Raw genomic sequence first — 27998 nt, forward strand, 5'->3', positions numbered from 1 at the left:
GAAGTAGGCGCGGCGTCGGCGCTCTCTCCCCTTCTGCTCCTCTCCTCGCTCCCTCCCCTACCTGGTGCCGAGGGAGCGAAGGAGGGGAGGGAGGAGAGGAGGTCCCCGAGAAGAGCCGCCGCGGCACTTCCGGTGGAGTGCCCAGGGAGGCGGGAGGGGCCGCGAAGAGCGCGCCAGTCGACGGAGGGGAAGCGAAGTGAGAGGAGCTCGCTGTGTGTCGTCTCTCCGCGCCGGGCTGCTTCGCCTCGGTTTCCCCCCGCCATGGCAGTGGACGCACGGCGCCTCGAGGGCCTCAGCCTCCACCAACTCAACGAGCTCCTGGAGGACGAGGAGCAGCTCCAAAACATGGCCCTCGAGATGGAAGAGGTAAGGCGGGGGAGCGGCGGGGCGGGGGGGTCAGCCCTCTCTCAGGAGTGGGACAGCCCTGGCCTGGTTTTCTGGGAAACCCGTCCTTTCCGAGAGGCTTTCCTCCTCCCCACCTTCTTCCCTATTGTTCACCATTCTATTGACGTTGAGTCTCAGTCTCGCTTTAATCCTCTCTTGAAGTCCAATTTATCTTGACATTTCTCAGAAGCCACCTTCACTTCAGCGACTTCAGTGGAGTTAGGGCTGCAACTAAGATCGAAACTCTTGGTAGTTCTTCTTGGATTAATTTATCGCGTAATAATAGTAATAATCACCTCGCCTTCAGAGTTTGGGGCATTTTTGATTGAGGAAGACTGTCACCGCTGGTTTCGTCGCCCAGAAGCCCAAGCAGGGTTTGCTGGAGCAAAGTTTGGAAGGGAAAGATGAGCGATCTCAAAAACTAAAAAAAAAAAACATATTTAATATGTTTTGGGGTTTCTCAGCCAAAAGTTTACTGTGTCCTTGTTAGAAGAACAAGGTGTCTTGCTAAAAACAAACAAACAAACAAAAACCAGAATCCAGTTCGGGAAAACTTCAGACTCACCTGGGGTTTAGTCTGCTGAACAGTTTGAAGATACAAATAGAAATCATACATAAATCTTAGGGATCCAAGGCACAGTTGTAGTCCTTATAAGTAAATCCAAATTCTGTATGTGTGTATATCACACCATATTTATACCCCACTCATCTCACCCCTTAGAGCACTCATATATAGACAGCAATTCGATGCTATATGGACAGAGATAGTAAAATAAACATATACATTAAAACAATAATTAAAAACTTACGAAACCTTAAAACCACTTATTTAAAATCACATAATCCAATATCATAGTGCGAGGCCACTCCAGGTTGTCATTGCACTAATCCATATTCTCTTATTGCACTGGTAGATTACTAACCAAACACTTGGTCCCACATGCACGTCTTTAGGCTTTTCCTGAAGGTCAGGAAGGGGGGGGGGGGGCTGATATATTACATATGCATATTGGCTCCAAACCAATGCCAAGAACTCATCATGTTGTTTCCGTTGTATGATGTCCCAGTTGGACTTTACCGCCCATCCCGTTGCACCCTGTGCACTCAAAAGCATCCAAGAACTGGCCCCCTTCCCTGCTGTCGTCTTGTTGTTGACATAATTGTTGTTGTTTGCTGCTGCTAATGTTGGTGTTGTTGCAGTATGTGCGTTTGTTCTTTTTATTATGTTTGGAGTATATATATATATGTGTGTGTGTGTGTGTGTGTGTGTATGTATGTATATGGAGGATCCAATGCACAGTTGTAGCCCTTGTAAGTAAATCCGAATTCTGTATGTATATGTGTGTGTATATATATGTATGTGTGTGTGTGTGTGTATATATATATACACACACACACATACACATATTACACCTATCTACTGGCTGCCAATTAGTTTCTGGGCAAAGTGCAAGGTGATAGTTTTGACCTTTAAAGCCCTGCATGGTTTGGGTCCAGGTTACCTAAATGATCACCTCCCGGATAATCTGCCCTGCACACTTTGGTCTTCTGGGGGGAGGGGGGCATTTGTTCCAACCAGCCAGAACTCAATTGGCAACCGCCACCCAGAGGAACACCTTTTTATTGGCCGCCCCAAGGTTGTGGAATGACCTGCTGGTGGAGCTCCCACAGCTAAATCAGCTGTCGGAATTTAAGACACAAGTGAAGACCTGTCTCTTCTGGCAGGCCTACCCAGACAGTCTTTAAACATTAACATGAATTTTAATGCATGTCATTTGTTTAATCTCTATTTTGTTCTGTTCTAATATGTATTTCATAGAGGTACGTCTTGGTATGCAATTTTATGGAGGTAATAATATGATAATAATAACTTTATTCTTGTACCCTGCCTCCCAAAGGGACTCGAGGCAGCTTACATGAGGACAAGCCCAAAACCAGCATGGTTAAAATATAACACATTAAAATATATAACACAAAATAAAACAACAGCATTATAAAAAAATAAAAGCAAACATCATACCAACAACGAATGAGCTCTGCGGTAACAATCCATTTCTGGACATGGGTGGGCGGACTGGTGCAGAAAACAATTGTGAGGATAGGGCTGATGGATAAATTGCATAGGTACATTTTAGTGTGTGTATTATAATTTTTTGTAACTCACGTTGAGCCATGAGGAGAGGCAGGTAAGAAGTGTGTGTGTGTGTGTGTGTGTGTGTGTGTATGTGTATGTGTGTGTGTGTGTGTGTACACACACACACTCTCATACACATATTAATTTCGAGGATCCAATGCACGGTTGTAGTCCTTGTAAGTAAATCTGAATTTTATATGTTACTCTTATTTACATCCAACTTTTTCTCTCCATGTGGAGATTCAAAGCATCTCATAACTCAAAGCATTACAATACAACTTAAATATACAAATATTAAAACAGTATTAAACGTCATTAATCTGAAAACAATTCAGGTTAAAACTATAAAAGCAAATAAAATCACAGCATCCCCTGACGATCTTAAAAACCTTATTTAAAAGCCTGCCTGAATAAAAAAAGTTTTAATCTGCTGCCTGAAGGATAGGAGGGAGAATGGGGCCATTCTGGCTCCCCTGGGCAGGGAGTTCCAGAGTTGAGGGACAAATATAATATGTATATGTTATTATGTATATGTGTGTACAGGATTCAGGTTTACAACCGTACATTGGATCCCCAAGATTATGGCTGCATCTCCACTGTAATATTCATGCAGTTCGACACTGCTGCCATGGCTCCACGCTATGGAATCATGGGGTTTGTAGTTTGGTGAGGCACCAGGATTCTTGGGCAAAGGAGGTTCGAGGCTTAGCAAAACTACAGCTCCCATCAATCCATCACACGCAGCCATCACAGTTAAAGTGGGGCCAAGTAGCATTGACTACCATGGAGATGTACCCTCAGGTTCCTCCAACAGTGTCACCTCGAGTATTTCAGTATTTCGTCTTAAGTCATCGTGAATAGACTCAGAAGTAAATCCCTGTGTCTTTAGCGTAGCTTAATTGCGGGCAAATATACACGGGGATTGAATGGCTTGGCCTGACAGCAGCTGAAGCAAGTGAAACATATGCTGCTTTTACCTTGCTAGTATTTGTTGTTGTTGTTATCATTATATTAACTTTATGTATACCCTGCCTTTCTCCTTGTGCGGACTCAAGGTGTCTAACAAGCTCACAATCTAATTACACTGTAAAACAAAGCAAATGCATTTAAAAAAATAGTGTGTGGCTATAAATACAATTAAAATTGCATTTAAAACCCCAAATTACATCCACAATCTCCCCAGCAGAGTGCCCCTCATCTTTACCTTCTTTTGGAGGGTAAGAAAGGTAAATTATCTTCCCTTTCATCCCCATTGCTTTACAAATTAGGATTTGGGAATTAGGAAAAAGGCTTAACTACATTATCCCCCCCCCCCCCCCGGGTTGCTTTGAATTCCGCATTACTCCCAAAGCTTCACTTGATATATGAAGGCATAATAATGTCTTGGGGTGGGAAATGTGGCTGCCAGGATCAGTGGAACCAAGCTTCCTCCTTCCACTTTCTTTCACTTCCCTTTACTACTTGGACCGAACATTGTCAAGACTGAGCTATGGACCCTTGCCTGTTGGTGAAAGAGTTGGGACTGTGTGCTGGGATGTTATCTCCATGTACGTTTTCATCTTTAAAGGATTTGATTTGATTTGAAGTTTGCTCCTTGTTGTGAAATATTAAAGCCAACTTGAGACGGTTATGGTCTCTCTATGGCTTTCCTATGGATCCCTGATGGTGCAGCGGGTTAAACCACTGAGCTGCTCAACTTGCTGACCAAAAAGTTGGCGGTTTGAGTCTGGGGAGCGAGGTGAGCTCCCGCTGTTAGCCCCAGCTTCTGCCAACCTAGCTGTGCGAAAACATGCAAATGTGAGTAGATCAATAGGTACCGCTCCGGCGGGAAGGTAACAGCGTTCCATGCAGACATGCTGGCCACATGACCTTGTAGGCGTCTATGGACAACGCTGGCTCTTTGGCTTAGAAATGGAGATGAGCACCACCCCCCAGAATCGGACATCACTAGACTTAATATCAGGGGAAAACCTTTACCTTTAGGACTTTCCTGTGGCCCTTCCATTCTAAGGCAGCTATTTCACCCTTTACCTCCGCAAAAGATGAGAATAGGATCCATATGCCCAGCAGGAGATGTCAGTAAAGCAGTCTTATGACAAATGAGCCCACAATCCGAGATAGGGAGAATGTCAGTTTTGAATCATGTGCTGTGTTGTGTGGGTAGGTGAGGGAAGGGGGAGAGAGAAGCAGAGACTTGGAAGCCTCCTACACAGACAGTTTCTGAGTGTATGGAAAGAAAACAGCACAGAGGTTTGCCTGTCTCTACATTTAGTCCTCCTGTGCAGCAGACACATGCACTCCTCTTTCATGGGTCTGGCACACCCTTATCAAAACTTTAAACCCTGGCCCGAGAGGTTTTGAAAAGAGGGAGGCACCCATTATGGCTCTGTACAGCTTTCATGTGTCTTATGAAAAGAGGCACTCCCTTAAAAGGAAGGACATCTGGTAACTCGGTTCCACGAGGGAAGCTTGGATTCATTGTTAATTTCAGCTTGCTTCAGTGACAGATGGAGTATGACTTTTCAGCCCCCTCTTCAGTCTTAATATTATTGTGTGTTTAAAATCTACAGCCTCACCATCCCCAGGCCTGTCTCAATGTTAGTTAAATCTTGCCTCTTCCCAGGATTTTCATACTTAAGGGGAAGTGTTCCAAAAGGTGGGCCCTCTCCTTCCCCTTTGGTCTGAGCATTGTTCTGTCATGTTTTACCCAGCAGCAAAAAACTGTTGCTCAACAATTGCTTTGGAACAGTCAGGTGATTTGCAAGCATTTCTTCTGTTGATTTCCTTGTATTTGAAACCATGAAAAGTATGAAAGAAGTGACAGAAATTTAATTCTTCTTAAATACAATTCCCCTTTAAGATCTTTGAAAATGAAACAAGACCCCTCTCTTAAGCTTCTCCCAAGTTAGTAAATTTAAACTTTGTTAATTAAGCAAATCCCCACCTTTCCAGCATGTGACTTTCTCACCTTCCCAGTTTTGAGACGCACACAAGTCGTGCCAACATTTTCCTCCCACTTACTTCTGAATTACTTGGTTTAATGCAGCCACTGGTCAAATAAAGAACTTCTGAGCCCATAGAAATCTCTGCTGCTTGGCTCTGTGGTCTTTTGTTGTCTGGAATTCATAAAGGGAGGGAGGATCTTGAGTTTCTAGCCATTCCTTAGTAACCATAGTATATAGAACCTCAAAACCAGCCTGTTAACAGGATGAATGCCTAGACTACAGGTCTGAAAAGCAGTTTTGCTAAACTGAAGAAACTATAATTTGCAGCTAAGATTGTATCAAGCTTACTGATAGTTTGTTGTTTTCAAGACTATAAGGATGTCGCTATGGTTTTCTCATAGTTCTTCATGAAAAAATAATACATTAGTGAGGTATACAAAAGTTTGAAGGCTTGCATTCTTTCAGCTTTTATATACAGATCTGTTAACTTAATGCATATGCCGAGTCTGAGCAGGGGTGAAATGTAAGTATGCTCCCTGACATGTTCGTCTGTGCTTTACTTTTATTCTGGATGCTCAGTATTACTATATATACTAAGAGCAAACTCAATTATCCATGTATAACCAAAATGATATCATCCCTATACAACATTGAAGCTCAGACTTTGCAAAACTGAGATGAGTAAACAACCCAGTAGGGACTCAGTGGCCTGTGAAGGGGGGAGATTGATAGGAGAGAGGGCTGAAAACCAGTGTGGGGCAGAGGGGCTATTCTGAAAAAGCTATAGCATATTGACCCTCCTTCCACTTGACAGCTGTGGTGCCACTTGTATTCTTTCAATGATAGAGTATTAGTATTTGCCAGAATGCATATATATATATATATATATAGAGAGAGAGAGAGAGAGAGAGAGAGAGAGAGAGAGAGAGTTATTTGTTTAGCATTGCTACCCACATTTTGGGAAATCTGATAAATATCATCCACGTCTAGAGGTAAATGTGGATATTTTGGATTTCTAGGTGCCAGTGTCAGATTTTATTTGTTAATTTTGGTGGGGGGGGGGTGATCCTGAAAACAAGCATTCAAGAAATTTCTCTTCTTGAATAAGTTAGAAGTCCCACATCAATATATATATATTTGCATTGTTACAAAATGATACACTTCACAATAAAAATAAAATTGTAATCTGTGCAATGTGAAGTTGTGGTATGAAATATTTGACTACAGAACAATTCAGTTGTGATCATGTTTTCATAATGTCCTTTGTGTTCTCACAAACTGCTTTCAAAAGGGAAAAAGCCTCATAGACGCCCAGATTCTTTGGCTCCATAGCACTGTTCTCCAGCTTTACTATGAATGTGGTCATGTTCTCTTTGCCAACATGAAATTAGGTTTTAAGGCTACTAATTAAATATGCCTATAACTACAGGCTGGTTTTCTCTCTTCTCTTGTGGTTAGACAATTAGGAAAAGCCTATATCTAACAAATAAAAACTTCTGTTCTGTCCCCAGATCTCTCATTGCATAGGGTTAAGGTGAGATTTCCCTAGAATGAGCCATGCAACAGGCATTGTTATGAATGTCAATATCCCATACCTTTTCACTCTTGTTATCTTGGGCACTCTTCAGATGTGTTTTGAATACAGCTCCTGTCTGCTTCATCAGGCAAAAGAGAAGTAAAGTGAGGATGGTAGAGTCACAGGCCTGCACCCCCTTTCCTGACCATGTGGTAAACAGGGACAAAAAGCAATAAAAGATAGGTGATAACATTTCAACACAATAGGGAGTGTGGCTTTTACCTGTATTGAAATTTTTAGAATGACTAAACTATGATGGAAACGGCATCTGGTAAAATACGTAGGCCTGTGACTTCACTTTCATAACTCTACTTCTCTGTTATGATTTTTAAACATCCTTTGTCTGAAGAAGCCAGTAGAGCATCAAAAGCTTGCAGGGTTTGGAAGAAGTGAGAGATAGTAAGGGAGGCTGTTCCAGACATGCGAAGCAGGAAACAGGACACCTTTCAGTAGGAAGCGGCTTAAAAAACTAGGTCTGTTTAGCCTGCAGAAGAGAAGGTTGAGAGGAGATATGAGAGCCATGTTTAAATATCTGAAAGGTTATCATAAAGAAGAGGGATAGGCTTGTTTTCTGCTGCCTTGGAGCCATGGGTTCAAATGACAGGAAAGGAGATTCCATTTGAACATTAGGAAGAACTTCCTGACCATGAGAAGAGCTGTTCAACAGTGGAACTCACTGCCTCAGAGTCTGACGAAAGCTCCTTCTTTGAAGGCTTTTAAACAGAGGCTGGATGACCATCTGTTGGAGGTGCTCTGGTTGTGCTTTTCCTGCATGACAAAAGAACTAGATGGCCTACGTGTTCTCTTCCAACTCTATGATTCTATGAATGTTTTGGAGTATAAAAGCAGAGAGAAATGTTGAATTGAGTTGAGGCTGTGGAGGACTTGACTTCATCCAGAAGCAATAAGAAATGTCACGTTAGAAACTAACTTACAGATCCACATGTTTATAAAAAACCACAGTTCAGGATGATTAAACTTTTTCTGTAGAATCATTTGCACCACTCTTTTTTGCGGATGTCAGAGTTATATCTAAGTTTTTGTTTACTATTGTAGAGCTTTAGTACTGGGATATTAGAATATGTTTTTGAAAAGTCGGAATTAATCTTTAAAAATTGCTATCCCAGTAAATAAGAGTGTTTCTGAATCCCCTCTTTGTATAAAAAGTGAAATGGAAATGCTGACAGAATTCCTTGCTGTAGCATCTGCCAAAGTAAGATCATGATTATAACTGGATTTGCCAGATTGTGGTGAGTGTTTGGGATTAGTCTTATTTTGGATATCTCATTTCAGAAGATATTTGTAGTTGTACCCTTAGTTGTACCCTGTGGACAGGCATTATTTCCTATGGCTAAACTTGGCAAACTCTGCATGTGAAGAACTGTCTTGCAGTTATCTGGTAATTTGTGGTGGAAGAAATTGGCGATTTTATCCATCAGTTCTCCCTTTCTCTACTCTCCCTTCAGAACGCAAAAGAAAGTAAATACTTGCGGGATAGTGGAAGGTCAGAGCTCCATCTGGCAGCTGCTAGTTATTTAATAAGGTTATTACTTAATCATAACCTGCAGTGAAAATACCCAGACTCCCATTCTGCTCTAAAATAAACCTAGGACTGCTATCTAAGTGCATTAAAACTCTTTGAATCGCTATGGCTTCCAAGAGGAAAGAAGAGAGCCAGGTTTCTTAATGTATTGACTTTTTGTTAAGAGTGTTCTGAAGCAAACCAGAATGCAGCGCTGTCAGCTGGTGTGCCATATGCTCCATGACAAGGGAGATGGCATGTTGCAATGTCCCCAGTTGGACCTTGCACGCACACTTTTTCGTACTCCATTTCTCACTGATATAGAACTAGAAGTTGGAACTCATTGAGAACAGCTGCAAAATTGTAAATAGCCATTGAGTGGGGTGGCTCACACTTCTTGATGGTTTAGATCAGGCATGGGCAAACGTTTTAACTTGGGAGCCGCATGGCGGGCCGGAGCGAGGTGGGTGGGCCAGAGCGGAGTTCTCCCCAAGTCCTCTCCCTGCCCTCACCTTTCTCTTTTCTTTTGGAGTCAAAAAGTGAAGGAAAGATGGGAAATGTCTGGATACCAAAAGAGTTGGCTTTGGTCAGGATGAGATGGTGGACAGGAGAGAAAAAGTGTATCCATGAAACTCCATAATGCCCACTCTGGATATAGAATCCTAGAGCTTGGAGAGACCCTCAAGGACCATCCAGTCCAACCCCCTGCCATGCAAGAAGGCATAATCAATGCACTCCCAATAGGCAACCTCTGTGGAAAAGCCCCAAGAGAAGGAGACTCCACCACACTCCCAGGCAGTCTATGCCACTCTCCAACAGCTCTTACAGTCAGAAAGTTCTTCCTAATCTTTTCAGTCAAATCTCTTTCCCTGCCATTTGAAACCATTGCTCCCTTCTTGTGCTTTGGTCTCTAGATCAGCAGAAAGTCGGTTTCCCCCCTGTTCCTCATTCTCCTCAATGGGACACTCTTTAAATCTTGAAACGTGGTTGTCATGTCCCTCTCTACCTCCTCTTCTCCCAGCTAAGCATCCCCCAGGAGGAAAGGAAGGGAGGGAGGAGAGGAGAGAAGGAAGGAAGGAAGGAAGGAAGGAAGGAAGGAAGGAGAGAGGGGGCAGGAGGGAGGAAAGAGGGAAGGAAGGATGAAAGGGTGCAAGGGAAGGAGGGAGGGAGAAAGAGATAGGGGAGGAGGAAGGAAAGAGGGAAGGAAGGAAGGATAGGGTGGTGAGAGAGAGGAAGGCCTGAAAAAAGAGGCCAAGGGGCTGCATCCACACACCCCCCCCCCCCCACCCTCGGGGCCTGGGATTGCCCATACCTTGTTTAGATGATTAGGATTAATTTAGGTCTGCCCTGGTTCATTTTGTCATGTTACAATAGTTCAATTTAAAAGCCAGGCTTGTTGAACTTTGAAATATTTGTGATGGTTTACAGTCAAGTCAGCTTTGACTTATGGCAGTGCTTCAAAATCAGCAACTTCCAAGAGGCCCGGTCATCAACAAACCTGCTCAGGTCTTGGAAACATAGGACATCCGTGGCTTCCTTCCATCTGTGATGCAGCCTTCCTCTTTTACAACTTATCAAGCATTATCTTTCCCTGAGAGTAATTGTCTCATGCCAGCTTCAGTTCAGTGGTTTTGTCTTCTTGTGAGAATTCAGGCTTGCTTTGCTCTGTGATCAAATTGTTGTCTTTTTATGGTATTTTCAAAAGTTTTCTCCATCACAGTCTTTCAAATGAATTGCTTGTCTTCCTATCAACTATATCACTGCCCAACTTTCAAAGCTATACATCAAAATTACATACAATTGGCCCTTTCTACGAAGACTGCATCCACAGATTCAACCATCCATGGCTTGAAAATATCCCCCCAGCCAAAAGCAAATCTTGGTTTTGCCATTTTATATACGGGACATCATTTCATTACCCCATTTGTACAACATAATAATGAGACTTACACATCCATGGATTTAAGTACCCATGGAGGGGCCTGGAAGCAAACCTCAGCGGATACCACTGTATTCCTATCTTTCTTATGTAAACTAGTTTCTTGTCAACACAACAATCATTATCAGAGACAATTGGGCTTATTTGCTTGATATAAAGCAGGGATCTTTTTTAAGCAGAGGACTGGTTCACTGCCTCTCAGGCTGTTGGGGGGCTGGACTATAGTTGTTTTTTTAAAAGATATGAATGAATTCCTATGTACACGGCACATATCTTATTTCTATTGCAAAAAAACTCATGAAAGAACAATGCAATATTTAAAATGAAGAACGATTTTAACCGACATAAACGTGCAAGTATTTTAATGGGAAGTGTGGGCCTGCTTTGGCTGATGAGAGAATCAAGTTAATTAGGATCGCTGTTGTTGTTGTGTGCTTTCGAATCATTTCAGACATAGGGTGATTCTAAGTCTAAAGTTAAGAGCAGGGTTCAGTAAAGGACCTTGGAGGGCCTTAGTTTGGGGACCCCTGGTATAAAGGCATGCTCCTGTAGTATTTGAGCCTAACCGGTTTGGGACATGTGACGTGGCTTGTAGTTTCTAATTTGTCTTGATTCCAGGCTGCTGCTATTGACGTGCTTAATCCTTCCCTCTGAGTCATAATGTGGATGTTATATAAATATAGTTATTAAAGCTTCAGTACAAAATTAATGGAACCATAAATGAGAGAAGCATTCCCTCTTCTGTCTGGAAAAAGTTTAGAAGGATTTTGCCTCTGAGAGTATTTGGGAGTTGAATGTAAATCCTTTTGTTTACAGCAAATGTTCTAAGCAGTCTAGCCGTTCTGTGAACAGTTGCTTTGTTTGTAAGACAGGTGGGATTCTTTAATTTGTTCCAAACTTTGGCCTCTATTTTTAAAAAAATCTGTATCCTTCTCCCCGATGAATGTATTGTTGTTTTATGCAAACACACACTTGAGCTTGTTAAATAGAAATCTTAATATAGAATTAAAAGAGTTAAAGATCTTGCAATATTTTGAATGTCATTCTTTAGAAAGACTGGTTTTGACTGTGTCCTTTCTCTATTTTTATTTTAAATATTTATATCTTACCCTATATAGAGAGATCTCAGTCTGTCATTCAGTAATGTAATCTTGACCAGTTATATACCATATTATATACACTGACATACTCAGAGCTCTCCCTTTACTACCTCTGAGGACGCTTGCCATAGATGCAGGCAAAACGTCAGGAGAGAATGCCTCTAGACCATGGCCATATAGCCCGATAAAACCTACAACAACCCAGTGATTCCGGCCATGAAAGCCTTCGACAATACATTCTCCCTTTACTGTTAATCATAACTCAGAATACTGTGGTCAACTTCTTCACACAACTTAGCCAGTGTCCTAAAATCATTGTACCAAGCACTTTTTTTGGTGAAAGTAGAGGCCAGTGATGCAGAATACGAGAAGGAAAAGATACAGTATAATAAAATCAGAAATTAGGATGATATGTTACCAGGATGCAGGGAAGAGAAATGCAGGAAAGTGTCTTTTGTGTTTTATTTATGACATTTTTCCAAACTATGATGCAAACTGTGAGTTATCCCTTTGGATACATAAAGTTGGCTGTAACAAGTATCAGTGTCTTCCTCAATTGTGAGAAAAAGGACTCCAAAAGCAGACAGAATTTATGTTGTGTGTTTGGTTCATAAATTATAGGATCTAATATTCGATAAAAGACTAATTATATCCCTCCATAGTGGGATTTTGCATAGTAGTTAGTTTCTCATTTTTGCTCTGGGAAAATCTTTTTCTGCTTGCCGTCTTTCGTCTCAGTTTTCAGTGTTTCTCTAATCCAAGACTGTATGTGTTCTTTGTACATTTCTGTGGCTACGTGCCAGGTTTGATAAATCTGCCATACAGCGCACAATAAGGCTTGTATCCAATAGTGTTCATTCACATCAGCAACATAAGGCAGGAGGCTACTTCTGCCAGGTATTCCTCCCCCTGAAGACTTGGCAGTGTTCATTCCAAAGTTGGTTGGTTGATCCTTTGACACAAACTTCTAGATTAAAACAAACACTGTATACCGTCCCAACTGTTTAAAACTATTAATTAGTAATACTTTCTGGAAAAACATCTCTAATATAATTAGGTTCGATAAATCTATTACAATTTAGTTCCTAGTCCTATATACATGGAGACCATTTGTGAGAACACTCTGACTTCGTTGATTTATGGCATGGTAAATAGTTCTACAAGGAGAAGGTTTATGAGTTCTAAATCTGGATATTTCCAGAGTTTTGCCAAGATCAGAATCAGTTGTTTCTCAAATCTCCAATAGGGTTGTTAGTAACAATTCTCTGTCTTATGGAATAAAATGATAGCTGATATAAATTAAACAGACAAGTGAGTACATAAAAGGTCAGGTGTTTGCTCAATCTGATTCCTTACTGTTAGTTTGGAATAAAAATATAAGTGGAACTTGTTCAAGTTACTTTTCTTTTTTGTTGTGTAGCAACCTATTCCTATTCTTTCCATGATATTTCTACCTCTGGAACCAAACATGGTGTTTTTTTTAAAGAAGTAATGTCCAAGAACACATCTATTTTGTTAACTGAGGTATGCCTGAAATTTGAATCAGGTGCTTAAATAATTAGGATCAGAAGCAGCATGAACGTGATCTGCTGTTCTTTGTAATTCTATCATGTCACAATCAGAAGACATCAGAAAAGCAGTCATTGCTGCTCATTAGTCTAGAAAGCCATGTCTAGGAAGTATTTCCACCGTCAGACAATCTACAGGCAGAGAAGGTTAAGGCTACAAGCATTCTCCCCAGGCAAAGTCATCTTACTAAAATATCTCCACGAACTAGCTTGCACAATATCCAGGAAGTTACAAAGAACTTCAGCACCCAAAGATCTGCCTGCCCCTCTCACTTCTGCTTATGGGAATGCTTGTGACTCAGTGATCAGAAGAAGACTGAATAAGAATAGTATTCATGGGAGGATAGCCAGGACAAAACCATTGCTGTTTGCAGATAACATTGCTAAACAGCCTACTTTTATTTGTTTGTTTACTTTTTTCCATGTCAGGAGCAACTTGAGAAACTGCAAGTTGCTTCTGGTGTGAGAGAATTGGCCGTCTGCAAAGATATTGCCCAGGGGATGCCTGTATGTTTTGATGTTTCCCATCTTTGTGGGAGGCATCTCTCATGTCCCCGCGTAGGGAGCTGGAGCTGACAGAGGGAGCTTATCCGTGCTCTCCCCGGAGTCAAACCTGCGACCTGTTGGTCTTCTGTCCTGCCGGCACATGGGTTTAACCTACTGCGCCACCGGGGGCTCCTGTTTACTTACTGATCTTTATATTTATACCTCACCTTTCTCCTGGGGTGGGATACAAAATGGCTTGGTCAAAGTCCAGTGTTTAATTTGAACTCATTGCTACTTAAGTGGGTCCCACCAGAAAGCTTCACATCAATTTTCACTCCTGGATATTGATTGTTGAATCAGTTGTGGATAAATAAGTTGTTGAAAATGTGTCATGCTTATATGTCATTTATTTAATAAAGTTGTTAATTGCGATGGAGTTAGAGTAAAATAACATTTTGCATGGGAAACAAGTGATATTACAAATGGGTTTCTTCACAAACTTGCTCTTACCATTGTACATATATGTGCTAGACTTAATGAGCCATATGTGCTGCCAGCATTTATTTTCTCTGAAAGAAATACCTAAGTTGATACACTACATTGTACCTTAGCTTCGTGGACCAAAATATCTATAGTTGATTGATTTTGGTTTGTGATTGGAACATTATAAGTATATACACATGTGCTCCAAATATAAAAGTAGGTGGCATTGATGGCAGGAATTAAGATGACATAGGAAAGTTTTGCAGACAATTGCAGTGGATCACATGAAGACAATTAGCAATTGATGCAGAGAACAATGTCGCTGTAGAGATTATGGTCATATTTTATTTCTTAAGAGGATCTTGTGTGTCATAGCAGGTAGACATTAAAGCTGATGTGTACGGGGAATACTTCGAACATCCTATGGTGAACCATGTCAGGTTAAAAGTTCCCTGGAGAACTCAGTCAGGCTTGATGTGAGAAGAACCTGGTTAGATCAGACAATGATTCCATCTGTTAAGCTTCCTATTTTATACAGTGCTCAGGCATATGCTTCTAGAAATTGCCAGTCACTAGTCTTCCATTAATTATTATCTTATCTTCCAGGAGGCCTGCCAACAGTACTGGACTGGCTGGTACTCACTCTGACTAATTGATAATTATAATGTGTCTTTTAATATCTTGGTTTTTTGCCATGTGGTGATTAAAGAAAGACTGATCAGCACTGCTGACTGTATAGCTCACTTACTGCTGTGAAGTAGGCAGATGACTTCTTTTTTTTTGTCGTGTCAGGAGCGACTTGAAAAACTGCAAGTCGCTTCTGGTGTGAGAGAATTGGCCGTCTGCAAGGATGTTGCCCAGGGGACGCCTGGATGATTTGATGTTTTTATCATCCTTGTGGGAGGCTTCTCATATCACTGCATGAGGAGCTGGAGCTGATAGAGGGAGCTCATCTGCCTCTCCCCGGATTCGAACCTGCAACCTGTCGGTCTTCAGTGGGTTTAACCCACTGCGCCACCGGGGGCAGATGACCAAGATAGGTAAAATCTGCTTTTTCTATTCCATGTGGTCATGGCGTAGGAGTTGTAAAACAGTTTGGTACCTGAATTTACTTTTTGATTCCCGCTCTAGTCTTTTTTATTATTATGCTGATTATGTAATCCATTATTTAAAACCAGTCTCCCCTTATCTGATCCCCCACTTATGTGTTGGACTACAATCCCTGTGTTCCACAGCTGGCGTAGTAGATAGTTCTATTCGAGTTCATCTGGAAGATGCAAAGTTGGGGAAAGCTGGCTTTGAACATTCATGCGGCATGAATGCTTGGAAGAAATGGTATGTGACAGTGTATATTGTAGGAGGGAAGTGTGTTCATGAAGAAAGAGATCCAGTCTCTTATGAGAACAACGTTTGTCCACACTAATGTTTGAATGCAAGAAAGAGCTCTTTATCAGATTTCTATAATCGAGGAAATAGGGTCTTGTTCTCCCTATCCCACTGGGCGAAACACTATCCTCCTGTTCATTCCTACTGAATAACTGAGTTCAGACCTTACAATTTCCCCTTTGATATACCAATCTCATGCAGTTGCATGTGAGATGCTGCCAAGCCAACTTTCCCTGTAGGGTTTGGATTTCGGAGTGTTTCTTAAAAATGGCATCTCCTCCTATTGCACTCTTTCAATTGATTCAAATGGCAGATCTATCTTTTGTATCACCCAGTGATTTGTATATAGATTACCTTTGTCTGTTTTACCCTGTGGCATTTAGTGCCATTTAGTATCTTATAATCTTATGATAGAATCATTTCATATTTGAAAGACTGTCATACCCCTTTTCAATTTAAATTGGGGGGGGGGGGGGGAGAGAGAGAGAGAGAGAGAGAGAGAGAGGGAGCATTAGCAAACACATTGAAAGATACAGCCTACAGATGAACCAGAATTTTATTCTGGATTTCTGAAACCAGATTGGCTTTTTGTCCCAGTAGCTTGTTATATGTTTCTCAGCATATAAAGATGCCACTGGAGGAACAAGAAGGTGGGAGGGAAGAAAATTCAGGCAATGATTCTTGGAATTGGAGGTTTTTATAACATCCAGTTGGAATACAGGCTGTTTGGTGAAGCAAGGAGGCCAAGTTGCAGCAGGATCTGATTGGAGGATCCTTTCAACCAAGACAGTAAAGTTCCACTGTTCCTCTTCTCTTGCTGCATGCAATATCTATTGGGAGCTGACAAGAAGATCCAAATGGTATTCACCATGGCCTTCCTTTGCTCACCAGTGGGAATCTTAGAAGCATTCTAATGGCTATATTGGACTTTGTAGTTAACTCTTGTCTCTTTCTTTTGCAGGCCCAAAATGTTCAGCTCAGCAAGGACATGACTCTTGCCAGCAACCGTAGCCTGGCAGAAGGCAATCTCTTATACCAGCCAAAGCTGGATGCTCTAAAGTCTACATTGACACAAAAATACCAGAATCTCCAAGTTCTCTTTGAAGCATATCAGATAAAGAAAACCAAGCTAGGTAATATTTCTCTGGTGGCAACAAAGTCTTCTCTTTCTTTTCCTGTATGTGGGAGAGTGGATATGTCACCTAGTTGTCTTTGCCACATGTTTGACCTTGCATGCTTCAGAAATCTTTTGTCTGTTTCTGCTGAACATTTTGTATCACTGCATTCTGTCCTTCCCAATGCTGAGACAAAGTTTGTAACATAATTTAACATCATTTTTTTCCCTACAAACTGAACAAAATGTACTCTGGCCTTGATTTAAACCTAAAGTAATGAAATAGTCATCTATGGACAGGCATTGTAGATCATGAATATGTTAGAGGCAACATATTCATGATCTACAATGCCTATCCATAGATGACTATTTCAGTACTTTAGGTTTAAATCAAGGCCATGGTACATTTTGTTCAGTTTGTAGGGAAAATGATGTTACAAACTTTGTCTCAGTATTGGGAAGGACAGAATGCAATGATACAAAATGTTGACTAGAAATAGACAAATTTAGTGTACCATTTTATCTAAGTGTCTCAGTGTGGCTAGAGGAAAATCAGCTGAAATAACTAACTTCTTTAGTGTTTTGTTCTTTTATCAAAGCTGCAGTGGACCTCTGGATTAAAGACAGAAGGCTAAATTCAGCATTTTCTTATCCGCTAAAGCGCTAAAGCGGTCAGAATATTGTCTCAGATATTAGATTTATTTCTAGCAAAGAAACCTTCTGACAAGAAATTATAGAGAAACGGGCAATTTATACGAAATGGGTAGAAGGTGGTGAAGCCAGCATAGATATTGTATAACGATTTAAAAGGTTGTGTTTGTGGTTAAAAATAAAGATATAGATATATAGAGAAAACTGGTGGGAGGGGTAGGGAAGGGTGGTGGGAGGAGGTGGGAGAAAAAATAAAAAAAATGTAATATGAACGAATCTGTAAGGAATATGAATAGATAATATAAAAATATTTTATCATAATGTAAGCCTACAACAGACATTTATTATCTGTTCAAATATGTTATTTTGTTTTAAATTAAAAATTAAAAAAACAACAAAGAAACCTTCTGACATATGTTTGCTTTGAAGTCATGATAGTGGTTAAGGTGAAGTGGGAATCTGCATTGCCCTCACTTAAGGAAAATATCTCAACCCTTCCATTTCCCACAGTATTGTTTTATCTGATTTCTTCCTTCCATTCATTTTAATCTCTACTTTTAAGAAACAGAAAATACCGCAAATGCTTGCCTTATCAGTTTTAGGCAGGTCTAGTGTAAGCTAAACACTGAAGTCGGTATAACTGAATTGCACTTCTGTTGGTGTATTTTATTCTTGATTTATTATTTTTTAAAACTCAGACATCTGGACTTTTGATATTTAATATCTCTGCTTTGATCAATAGTTTTTGCTTCTTTTGTTCCATTTACAGACAGACAATCCAGTAATGCTTCCTTGGAAACGCTTCTAGCACTTCTTCAGGCAGAAGGGGCTAAGATTGAAGAAGATACTGAGGTCAGTAGATGAATCTTAGAGAAATGAATTGCCTACATTGATCTGCCTTTGGCCTCACAGGGCTTACCTTTTGGGTGTTTATTACAATCTTTCTGAACTTTGTCCTGCTAAAAGATGACTAAAAATGAATAAAACGTTAAATAAAATGAAAATTAAATAAAAATGCTAAACTGACTCACAGGCTCAGGGTGGAAATGGAGAAGTTTCCTTGGATGTTGCATTAATGATTTTAGGGTGCCTTGCTATGTCTCTTGTATTGTGCAAGGTTGTGCATGTGCATATAAAATAACTACATAAGTCATCTTGAATGCCTTGTACTTTCAGAAATGTTTATTTTTGTTCTTAAAAGTATGCCAGTACTCGTGCATGTATAAATAAGTTATTATACGCATTTACATAATGTCTGATGAAGATTCAGATTGGAGAGAGGTGGTGGAAGGAATGAGTTGGCACTCACTGCTTTGTCCCATTCAGTTTCAAGTCTTTCCCAAGGCTAGATAGTCTGGAGTAAAGAAGAACTGCATAGATCAGGGGTCCTCAAACTAAGGCCTGGGGGCCAAATACAGCCCACCAAGGTCATTTACCAGGCCCTCGCTCAGGGTCAACCTAAATCTGAAATAACTTGAAAACACACAACAACAACAACAACAACAATGCTATCTCATCAGCCAAAAGCAGGCCTACTAATAAGCTTATATTTGTTAAAAGTATTATTCATTTTAATTATTGTATTGTTTTTAAGTGTTCTTTGCACTATGACTAAGATATGTGCAGTGTGCATAGGAATTCATTCATGTTTTTTTCAAATTATAATCCGGCCCTCCAACAGTTTGAGGGACTATGACCTGGCCCTCTGTTTAAAAAGTTTGAGGACCCCTGGCATAGATGATCCCTAGCTTGTTGTTTGTCCTCTTTGTTGAAGCAATTGATGTAAAGCCTCTCTTTGCCATGATCACTTCTTTAAAAGCCTTGGCTTTCTGTTTAGTGTGAATTTGGGAGCTGCCTGAGGAGTTCCCTGATAGGACTTCCCTAGTTAGCATAGTGGCTATGAATACTTTGGGTGCCAATTTGGAAAATTATGTCATGGCATATTTCTTTCACTAATAGACAGGGAAACACCAACCTGACCCTGTCAACTAGAAGCATTGGAAAGTAATTCGTAGCATGTAGACATGATAAAAAGAGCAGCTGGCAGATCCTGTTTCAGAGAAAGCAAACATGAGGAGAGAAAGCCCACAGGTTGGAAGATTGATGTACATTGCATGCAATAGTTGTTAGGTTCAATCCTTTGCATCTTTTAGATAGAAGAGATGAGATCCATACCTGCCAGAAATATTGGAACACAGGGACCATTTATTGTGGGTCCTACAGAACTGTATCCTGGTTCCCAGCTATTTTTTCTTCTTTGAGGAATAAGAAACAAAGGGGATAAATAGATCCCAATGTTAGAATAAGGTTTGTACTTCCAGAACATGTCCCTTCCTAATGCTTCCTTCATTCTTTGCAACAGAACATGGCTGAGAAGTTTTTGGATGGTGAAGTGCCCTTGGACGCCTTTATTGATGAATATCAAAACCAAAGAAAGCTGGCTCACTTACGGCGAGTCAAAATTGAGAAACTCCAAGAGATGGTGCTGAAGGGCCCCAAATTCCCTCTGGTGCCTCAGCCAAGAGCAGCAGAGATGTCCCCAGGACTTCAGGCTTCAGAAGCGAATGCCCCTCCTTCGGTGGTGCCTCGTCGCAATCCTCCTCCACCTCCTGCAGCATCCGCAGCCCCAGCAGGACGCCTTCCGACCCCATTTACAGCTGCAATGAACTCTGGGCAAGCTGCTCCCTTTTCAGGGGTCCCGTACCCTCCACTTCCCCCACGAACAGGAATGCCACCTGCAACGCAAATGCCACAGCCGGGATACCCAACTCCATTTGCACACCAGTACCCACCAGCACTACCCCAAAGGCCCCCGCCTCGTCTCCCGCCGAATCCAGGTTTTATCCTACAGTGAAGATGAAGATACCACTGTATCCTGACTCAGGTGTCTCGGTGCTGACCTTTTGACTCCTTAACTCTCAGAAGCAACTTAAATAGTGGCAAATCTCCAGTGCTATGTGCATAAGAGTTCAAGAAATTGAGACTGAGAACTGGCGTGTCAGTGTATCTTGCAAAAGTCACTGGGTTTTTTTCTCTTCCATTTACTTACAATTTTTGTTTAAATCAGTAGTGGGACAATTGAATTGTGAAAATTCTGAAATGCTTCCATCTTAAGAGGAGATTTCAGCCAGTGTGGAAGGTCTGCCATTCCACAGGGATCTGCTTCCTTTTCCTACTTGGGAAATGGCGAAATTGTTCTGCAGAAGGATCCAAGTTCTGTAGTTTGAGTGGTAATTGATCCATCTGCATTCCGCTTACATCAAAATGGGCCAGTCAACACTAGTGCTGACTTGGGTGCTTGTGATATGCAGACAATGTTTAATTTTGTAATTCATAGTTTATAGGACCCGATACGGGAGTCAATTTCTTTCTATACTAATACAATCACATTCATTTCACTCAGTTGCTGCCAGTGAATCGCCTTGTAAAGTATGTCCTTCAGAAAGCCTCAGGATTTAAATACCTCTTGTTTGGTCTTCTTCAGATTCTCTCACCGCAGCATGAATCTTTCCTAACATTCTTGGCTTGCAGTGACTTTGTGTGTCACAGCAAAGCAAAATCTGTCAGATGCAAGTTGGTGTTTTCTGGCTTAGCCTGTGGTTTCTTTCTAAATTAGCTAGTTAGTTCCTTAGTATATATATTTCCTTTACTTTTTGACTTTAAGCAAAAGTTCCATTTCCCAACTCAAATTGGCTTTGTGGAAATCCACTTCCAAGCCTTTTCCCTTCTGAGATTGAACACATGCTTTCTTCACAGGGCATTTGCTCTTCTCCATATGAGGAACGTCTGGCCCTTCAAATGGTGCTGGACTGCAAGTTCCATCATTCATAACCATTGACAGAACTGACAAATAGGAACTGAACCATGTTGAACAGCAGTCACAAGACCATACATCTTATACCTCTGTTTTGTAAAGTCTGTAATAATATCCTTTTTCAATCTGATAGTGTTTCTCTTATCCTTCCAGGGGTAATCTCTTGCTATTAGATGGTTTGAGATAGAATGCTAAACAGCTACTAAATTAAAATGTCATTGCCTTCTAAGAGTCTCATCTAGTAAAGGGATGATTGCTTTTAGAGAATCAGAAATGTCTTGTATTTCAGAACAATAGAAGTTGGGTGGAGGCAGCTAATTTGGTGACAAACAGTCATTTTAAAGCCGAAAGATTTAAGGGGAAACAATCCACGTCCCAAGCTGAGAGAACCCTCTTCATACTTTAAACGTAAGCTGTTGCTTGCTAAGAACAGAGGGGCGGGGCATAAGTAACCCATTGCAGTGAGAAAGGGATAGGGATAAATTCATTATCATAACAGTTTAGTGTATTAATTACTCTTAAGTTCGAGAGGGCAATATTGGCAGTAGTCCCATGGTATCCATTATTATTTGTGTTTAAGACAGCCATCACCACACCTAGACATCTTATTGTGACCAAAACTGAATTTGTTTAATGTGTTAAAATGCACCATCTTCTTTCTCGAATAGCCTATAGGACGATTGCCTTGAACACTGTCTCTCTTTAATTTGGGCCTCTCATCTAACTACTTTTGGCAGTGTTGCGTTTAAGTAGATTAAGATACGGTGTTTGGACAGTGTTGGGTTTAAATGGATTAGGATGCTGCCTTCAGGAAATGTTACATTGAGATTATTGTCTTTTGGACGTTCGCCATGCGTGCCCTTCCAAAAGAAAAGGCAAGGTATTTCGCAAAGATGATCAGGTCATTGGTTTTTGAGACCACTTTCCTGATGTGTGGCAGGCAAGTCAATATCTCAGTTATTTAAGGTGAATTTCTTAAATGTAACAGGCAAAGGGATTACAATACTTCTTACATTTGAAGATAAAATGTAAGCAAGAGGCAGCCTCCTTCAACTCATGTAGCTACTCTTTTCATGAAGAGGAGGAGAAATGGGCAAAAGTTCTAGAGAAACGTTTTGATCAGGTTTTAACAGGTGCATTTTTACAGCACAAATATAAAAGTGTGATGCTGTTAGAACAGTGCATTGGTTATCAGCTTGCGTTGTTGTTTCTTTTCCTGAATAACTTTAGGCTTTTAGTGCATTGTGTCATTTAACTTCTATTTAAACAACAGTTGGTGGTTGGTAATCAAGATATTTATATCTGCTCTCCAGTTTCCTTTTATGCTCTGCTTTTTACTTCACTACTTCCGCCTTCTTGTAACGATAGCTCTTTTTGTGATGACAGAAGCTAAGCTTTTGCCAACTTGTGACTCAGTTCAGCCATGAAGAGCCTACACGGTATTTAATCTCTGCCTTTTGATAAATTGAGAAGATTACTTCAGAGCAAAAGGCGAGCCACTTTGTCTGGAGGCCTTTTTCTTCAAGCCATAATCTTATACTGAATTATGAAGAATTTAAATGTGGACATTTCTCTGTGACTAATCAGGTTCAATGTGCATTGATGCCTATCTGTGAGCTGCCATGTTCTTGGAGGCCTATCACATTTTTTCCATGGAGCAAGAGATCTCATTCATATCCAGGACTCTGAGGTTCGTTTTGCCAAGACGTTTCGGATTGGTTGAAAACCTTGCTTTATTCAGGGAAAAATCCTTTTATATATTTGGAATTGTGCTATCTTTGGTCAAATCAAAGATATTTCAGTGCTTAGCGGATTAGCAGATTATTACCTTTTCTTTTAAAAATGACTTGGAGTGTGCCAGTATTTGCTCAGTAGTATATATGCATTCCATTCTGACATGATTCAGACTTGGCCTTCGGATTTTCTGAGCTTCTGATTGTTTGTCAGTCATGAACATGCTTAGCTCATGAAGCAGCTTTTGAGAATGTAATTCCTCCAGCAGACTGTGAGCTCCTGTTCCTAATGGTTCTTGAAATGATGCTGCTTCCATGACTCCTCAAAAACACAGAGAGGACCTCTGTGAATCACTCCTGTCTAAAAATGTGGGAGGGGCAGAGTGACTTGCCCACAAAGCGAGCCATAGAATGAAGCTTCAGGAGGGGCCTTGTGCTCAACCTTGTGTGTGTTGTTGGTGCGGATGAGTGCTAGAAGTTCAGTCACGGGGGAGGCCTGAAGCCACAGGTGTTACTCATTCAGCATGAGAAGGTGTCGTCAAAACCCTGAAGGCAAACATGGTGCTAAACATATCCATCTCCTTCTCTTAACTCCTCATTCAAAGCTCTTTTTCTATCCTTACGTGGCAGGCAACCTTCCTTGGTGCTATCACTTGCCAGCCACCTCCCAAATTAGAAGCAACAGACACAGAGCCCTATCTTGGAGTCATAGTCACAACCTCACAAAATTCCCCTATAGCTACTCACGTTTATGATGTAGCATTAGCCTTAGTCTGCAATTTCAGGTTAGCTGCCCACTTATACTACAAGAGCATAAGAGGCACATAAACCCATCTGTGGATTTCACAATGCAAGTTGTGACTTTCTGTAGTACGAAGATTGCCTCTTTCCCTGACAACAACTCACGCTATTTTCAGATGGGACATTTCTGAACTGCTCAGGGATGCAGCGTGCAGAAGACAATGACATTGCAACCAGCTGAACTGATGCCATTTTTTCTTCCCAGAAGCAATGTGTCATGGTAGAGCAGGAGCTGATGTGTGCCTTAGGATGATAGGTTGTGACTTATTGGAAAAGAAAGAGAACTGTGTGACTTCAGCTTAGCAGTTACTCAACTGCTGAGGACTCCTCATTGCTGGAAGATGTGGAGCTAAATATGAGTCAGTATGTATTGTGTAAAAGTGAGGAATACAGATCTCTGGTAGGCAACTGTTCTTGGATGACTGTTCAGAAAAAGATGGAGCAGCGCTAGTCCAGCCTGTTTTCATGTGAAATGTAATTGGGTTCCAACTTCTGGAATAGGGACATTTTATGTTGTGCAAGAAATACTTAAAAGTGTTTAAATTTTGGAGGCAGGATCTTCACAGTGGATGTTAGTTGGGATGCCAAAACCACATACAGCATATCGGTAGGTATGAGCCCAGGAAGCACAGTGGCAGAATGGATGTCTTCCACAGTTGATGGAGGAGGGTTGAATTTCAGTGGAGCGGCTTGGTCAGCCCCTGTGAACCCCTGGCCTCTTTTGAGTTGCATTGAAGCACTGTTTGATATTTCTGGTTGTTCTTTCTGGTGGAAGAGGGAGAGGAGCAGTAGAAGTCTGCGGCAGACAGGTGAATGTGAATTGCTAACCTACGGTCATGTCATCATCCTGCTCATATCCCAGTATTGTCTGGTTTCCTTCTGCTAACGATGCAAAATACAAGAATTTGCATCTGGGCCCACCGACTTGAGTGAGCAATACAGAAAGGGGTGGTGGTATTTTGAGTGTTTCCTGGTCTATGGGGACTGGCCATTGAGTAGAAAAGGTTGAGAGTAACTCCCATCCAGGTTAGAAGCAGTGTGCTTATAATAATATTTTTAGAAAACACTCCTGCAGTATGATTTTACTAATTAAAAACTACTACCTGAATGCTACAGTTTGTTCTGTGAACTAATGTTAAACATTAAATTAAATTTAAATGGTGTTAGATGGAGTGAAGCCGTTTTAGTGTTCAGTGTGGGGTGTTTCTGTTTCTTAAACTGCAGAAAGGAGCTTTTGTCTTTAATTTGTTTCTACATTTGAAGAAATCCTTCTGTTCTGTCACTTGTTCTGTTCTCCCCCATTTTAAGTGCATGTGGCAGAAGGGACTTCTGCGTCTTTGGTACAAAGCCCAGGAATTACTACCCAAGAAAGGCATCAGTTGCAGGACACCAGAGTGTTAGGAGCAGTTGGAGGCAGACTATTTGTTTTGCTGTCACTGCTAACTTGAAAGCTTGCCATGGAAAACCTTCCAGCCTCCCAGTTATTACTGGCCAAGATTATTTGGTATGCCTTTTCTTCCTGTCTTTTGGTCCCAGGTGTGATAGAGTCTTATCCAGGTTGTATTTCTCCTCCTCTTAGTCAGATAATTGTTTTGGAAGAAGTGAGCAAACACAGTCTCATCCTCAGTTCTCTAAATAAAAGAAAACTTGTGAAACTTTATTTTCCTGTGATCTTCATGCAGCCACTTCCAGCGGAGGGATTGTATGACCCCTTCAGTTTTCTACGGGATCTCAATGTCCTGTGAGTTTGGTATATTTAAAAGGATAAAACTCATTGGGGGAGTTGAAATTTTCAAAGTGAAAGTCAGTAGGTTTTGACATGACACAGTCTTCAGTTTTGCATCATATACCAAGGGAAACCCTCAGGTATTGTGTAATTGTCCATCATCTAGAAGCCAGCTGCCCTTCTGTTAGGAATTGTAGGGCCTCCCTGGGGTCCAGAGGGAATGCTGGTTAGCACAGCATTCGTCTTATTTCCTACCAGCAAACAAAGGACCTGATAAGGCACTAGTTTGCCTTCCCACTGAGCTACCATGCAGTGTGGTGTTCAGTCTCTATTGCTTCTGACAGTTTTATTGCTTTCTGTATAATGTTGAAGTACTTTTGAGTACTATTTTTGGTGGACAGCATATTGAGATGTAATAAACAATAGTTGTTGTAAGAGTGAGTCTGAAACAGTTAATGCAACCACTTGATAACAAATAAGCCTGCATCACTGCTCATTTTACAGGCCACATTTCACTCTGATTATAATACTGTGGCTCCTTCTGATGATCCTTCTTAGCTACCCACCTGGGGCTTATGCTGCTGCCTAAGGTTCTTGGCCAGTCTCTTTTTGATCCACTCTAGAAAATGTCCCTTGTCCTGCAAAGCTGCTTTTATAGTGTGCATTGGTTTTTAGGTATATCCCCTATAAAAAAGTAATGCTCCAAGGGAGGATGTCAGCACTTCTGATGGTCTGCTGCTGCTATCTTTCTAAAGGCGGGGCAGTGCACTGAAAAGCACAGCATCAAACTATGATTACTATTAAATCACCAGTTGAGGGCCCTTCCTGTGCATTGCTCAGCTACTTGCCAGACTTCTGCTGGTGGATTCAGGCTAGGAGTGGGGCGCCCCAGAGAGGCAGAGACCTTGAATCCAGACCCAGTGGGCCCCATAGTTCCTGATGCAATGCCAAAAGATGTCAGGTTGCTTCAGGTTCCAAAAAGCTTTCCCAATACGGTGGTGTCTCACAATTTGTAAATAGTGAGGGGGAAGGGAACCCAATCCATCCCACTTTTGTAGTGGGAACAGGGTTTGTGTTTGGAGGCCAACGTTTTGACTGGAATTTTAAAATTAGGGAGACTCTTGGGTCTTTGTGTGCCACAGAACATGCTGCTGGGGCCACACATTCATAACCTATACCAGTATTTCTCAAACTTTGCTCCTCCAGGTGTTTTGGCCTTCCAACTCCCAGAAATCCTAGCCAGCTTACGAGCTGAAGTCCAAAACATCTGTTGAAGATTTTGAGAAACTCTGAGCTATATTATATGCCCTGCTCCGATTTCAACTTTACTTGAGGCATGGTACATACTCAATGTATTTAGAACCCATGGGAAAATCACATAAATGGGTATCTCAGTCTGTCTCCTTCATACCGATCTCAGCTTCCTCTGCTTCTTGTTCTCTTAAAGCCCCTCTTAGTGATATCTTCTTGGTCTAACCTTTCTGCTTTCATTAGATACCCTTTCTTAAATACATCTATGCTCAGGTGGTTTTTGACAAGTGGGTGTCCCAAAAACTGGTTGAATGACCAGGGCACTGTTTGTCCTCCCTGGAAGTATATTGAGTTTAGGTAAATCCAATTCCTAGGTAGCTCCTTTTGGGAGCTACCTAGGTGGTTCCTTACCTTGAAAGGGTCATTCTAGATCCCTGAGGAGACATCCAGACCCATTCAGTTGTAACATTATTCTGGTGCACTGGTTAATCTGACTCCCTGTGATGTTTCTGCTTGTCCAGTTTGTTTGTTCACTGAGCTTCTACTTTTTAAAAATCCCTCCCTGAGTGTGTCCTCCCGTCTTCCATGCTTGGCTATAGAAAGAATGGGAGATAACAGCTAGAGATTCAGCTTTGGGTCATGTCATTGCACTACTGCGCTTGGGTGGCAATGGGAGGCAACCCATTGCGGGAATTTGCCTTGGCGAACTTGAATGGATGTGTTAGCCTTTAATATAGGATTTGCAGAGGTGAGTGTTATCTCTTCTGTACATTTACAGCAGTGTTTCAACATGACATTCAAACACACTCACAGACTTCTCTGAAGTAAAGAAAGCCATCTTTCCTTAACAGGGTTTTGCTGGTAGCGAAATAGCCACTGTAAAAAATACAGCAATCTTAACTGTCTTTTCTAAAAACATAGAAGGGGTTTGTGGTAAAGCAGACTTTTGTAATGTACTTCCTTGACATTAATCATAGCCTATTTCTTGGTTTGTATGTACCAAGGGGGGAAAGGGGTAAATTTTTCAGCCTTAGAGGATGCCACTATAGTATGTCAGTGGGCCTATATTTGTTGGAACATGGAGTAGGTAATGTCAGATGGAGGGTATCCACATATTTCTCAGAACAACATTCTGCCTACAGAACAAACTATAGTTACAGTTCTAGCAAAATTCCTTTCACTTTGGGAAGCAGGACGATTCCTAATGTAACAAGGTTTGTAAATGCTTCCTTTGTGTTGTACAATGGTTGAGAATGTGCTTTTAAGAACAAGCTTCAGCACTCAAAGCGGTTCACTTTCCTTGATAAATTGGCTGGTTTTTTTTTTATAAAATACTGACTTCAGTGATTATTCATTAAAAAAAATCCTAAATTTTGTACAAACAT

General features: G+C 41.2%; 1 protein-coding gene across 1 annotated transcript; it reads left to right on the top strand.

Moving 5' to 3' along the window:
• Positions 1-5: 5 nt before the first annotated feature.
• On the top strand, positions 6-27995 carry VPS37B (VPS37B subunit of ESCRT-I). The gene is made up of 4 exons (XM_060785499.2): positions 6-366; positions 16485-16656; positions 18058-18140; positions 19651-27995. Exons 1-4 carry the CDS (start codon positions 262-264, stop codon positions 20140-20142), a joined length of 852 nt encoding a protein of 283 aa, XP_060641482.2. The 5' UTR covers positions 6-261; the 3' UTR covers positions 20143-27995.
• The last annotated feature ends 3 nt before the right edge of the window (positions 27996-27998 follow it).

This window comes from Anolis sagrei, chromosome X (assembly GCF_037176765.1).
Source record: "Anolis sagrei isolate rAnoSag1 chromosome X, rAnoSag1.mat, whole genome shotgun sequence".
Classification (NCBI taxonomy): domain Eukaryota; kingdom Metazoa; phylum Chordata; class Lepidosauria; order Squamata; family Dactyloidae; genus Anolis; species Anolis sagrei.

Excerpts from the sequence above, each read along its gene's own strand:
- VPS37B (XM_060785499.2), top strand. The coding sequence starts at position 262 with ATGGCAGTGGACGCACGGCGCCTCGAGGGCCTCAGCCTCCACCAACTC. Across the intron at positions 16,657-18,057 it reads GATAAAGAAAACCAAGCTAG|ACAGACAATCCAGTAATGCT; the intron begins GTAATATTTCTC and ends TTCCATTTACAG. Across the intron at positions 18,141-19,650 it reads AGATTGAAGAAGATACTGAG|AACATGGCTGAGAAGTTTTT; the intron begins GTCAGTAGATGA and ends TCTTTGCAACAG.